This window comes from Aptenodytes forsteri, unplaced genomic scaffold, assembly GCF_000699145.1.
Source record: "Aptenodytes forsteri isolate BGI_AS27 unplaced genomic scaffold, ASM69914v1 Scaffold476, whole genome shotgun sequence".
In the NCBI taxonomy this organism is placed as follows: Eukaryota; Metazoa; Chordata; class Aves; order Sphenisciformes; family Spheniscidae; genus Aptenodytes; species Aptenodytes forsteri.
Genome location: NW_008794216.1, coordinates 115,550 through 116,520, shown reverse-complemented (window position 1 = coordinate 116,520; position 971 = coordinate 115,550). Strand labels below are relative to the sequence as shown.

The 971-nt window shown below is 67.6% G+C and overlaps 1 protein-coding gene across 1 annotated transcript in view; it reads right to left on the bottom strand.

Moving 5' to 3' along the window:
* TCF7L1 (transcription factor 7 like 1) overlaps positions 1-450 on the bottom strand; it is a 14,091-nt gene extending 13,641 nt beyond the window's left edge. Inside the window, exon 1 of the mRNA XM_009285638.2 lies at positions 300-450. Coding sequence (XP_009283913.1) covers positions 300-450 — 151 coding nt within the window. The remainder of the gene's footprint in view (positions 1-299) is intronic.
* Positions 451-971: the final 521 nt, after the last annotated feature.

Genomic DNA, 971 nt, shown 5'->3' with positions numbered 1-971 from the left:
CCGGCCCCGCACCGCCAGGCACCCCGGCACCTCTGGGTAAGCTACAACCCCACAACACGTCCCAGCAGCCCGGCAGAGCCGGGAGAAGACGCGGCACCGCTCACGGGGACGATCCCGCTGCCAAACTGAGGCCACCCCGTGCCAATGGCACTGCCGCGAAGGCACCGCAGGAAACCCCACCGGCCGTGGCATGGTCCGGCCCCGCACCGCCAGGCACCCCGGCACCTCTGGGTAAGCTACAACCCCACAACACGTCCCAGCAGCCCGGCAGAGCCGGGAGAAGACGCGGCACCGCTCACGGGGACGATCCCGCTGCCAAACTGAGGCCACCCCGTGCCAATGGCACTGCCGCGAAGGCACCGCAGGCAACCCCACCGGCCGTGGCATGGTCCCGACGAAGCCCGATATGAGGATTTCCCGTGACCCAACCGTTCCTGCAGCCATCGGCATGGGGGATCCCTTAAAAACCTGCTTCAGCGCCTAAACCAGGCACCCCACATCCCATCCCCATCCCGCGCACAGGAATGCTCCAGCATCCCAGTCCCGATGCCTCGGCGTGCTCTCCCCAGGGAGATTTTTGGCACCACCGGGATAATAGCGGCAAGACGGACCCGTTGGTGCTGGGGAGCCGTAACCGGATCCAGCCCTCGGCCGCTCCTCCGAAGGCCGATTGCGGAGGAGGCAGGGAGCCAGGGCGCCGTGCACGCTCGGAGCATGCTTGGTATGCGAGCGGCCCCGTGACCCGCGCGGGCTCGCGCCGTGACCTGCCGCACACCCTGCACTCCCCAGTACAGTAGGAGCCGTTTCCTGAAGTGCTGGCTTTGATGTATCCTCCAAATCTGGGTGATCAAAGGCGATGGGCTGCGGCGGGGAAGCCCCGGGGTCTGGCTGCCGTACAACTCCGGGCTGGTTCCAAACAGCCGAGCGCCGCCGCTGCCGCCCTGCGCACCACCAAAGCTGCAGCATCGCGT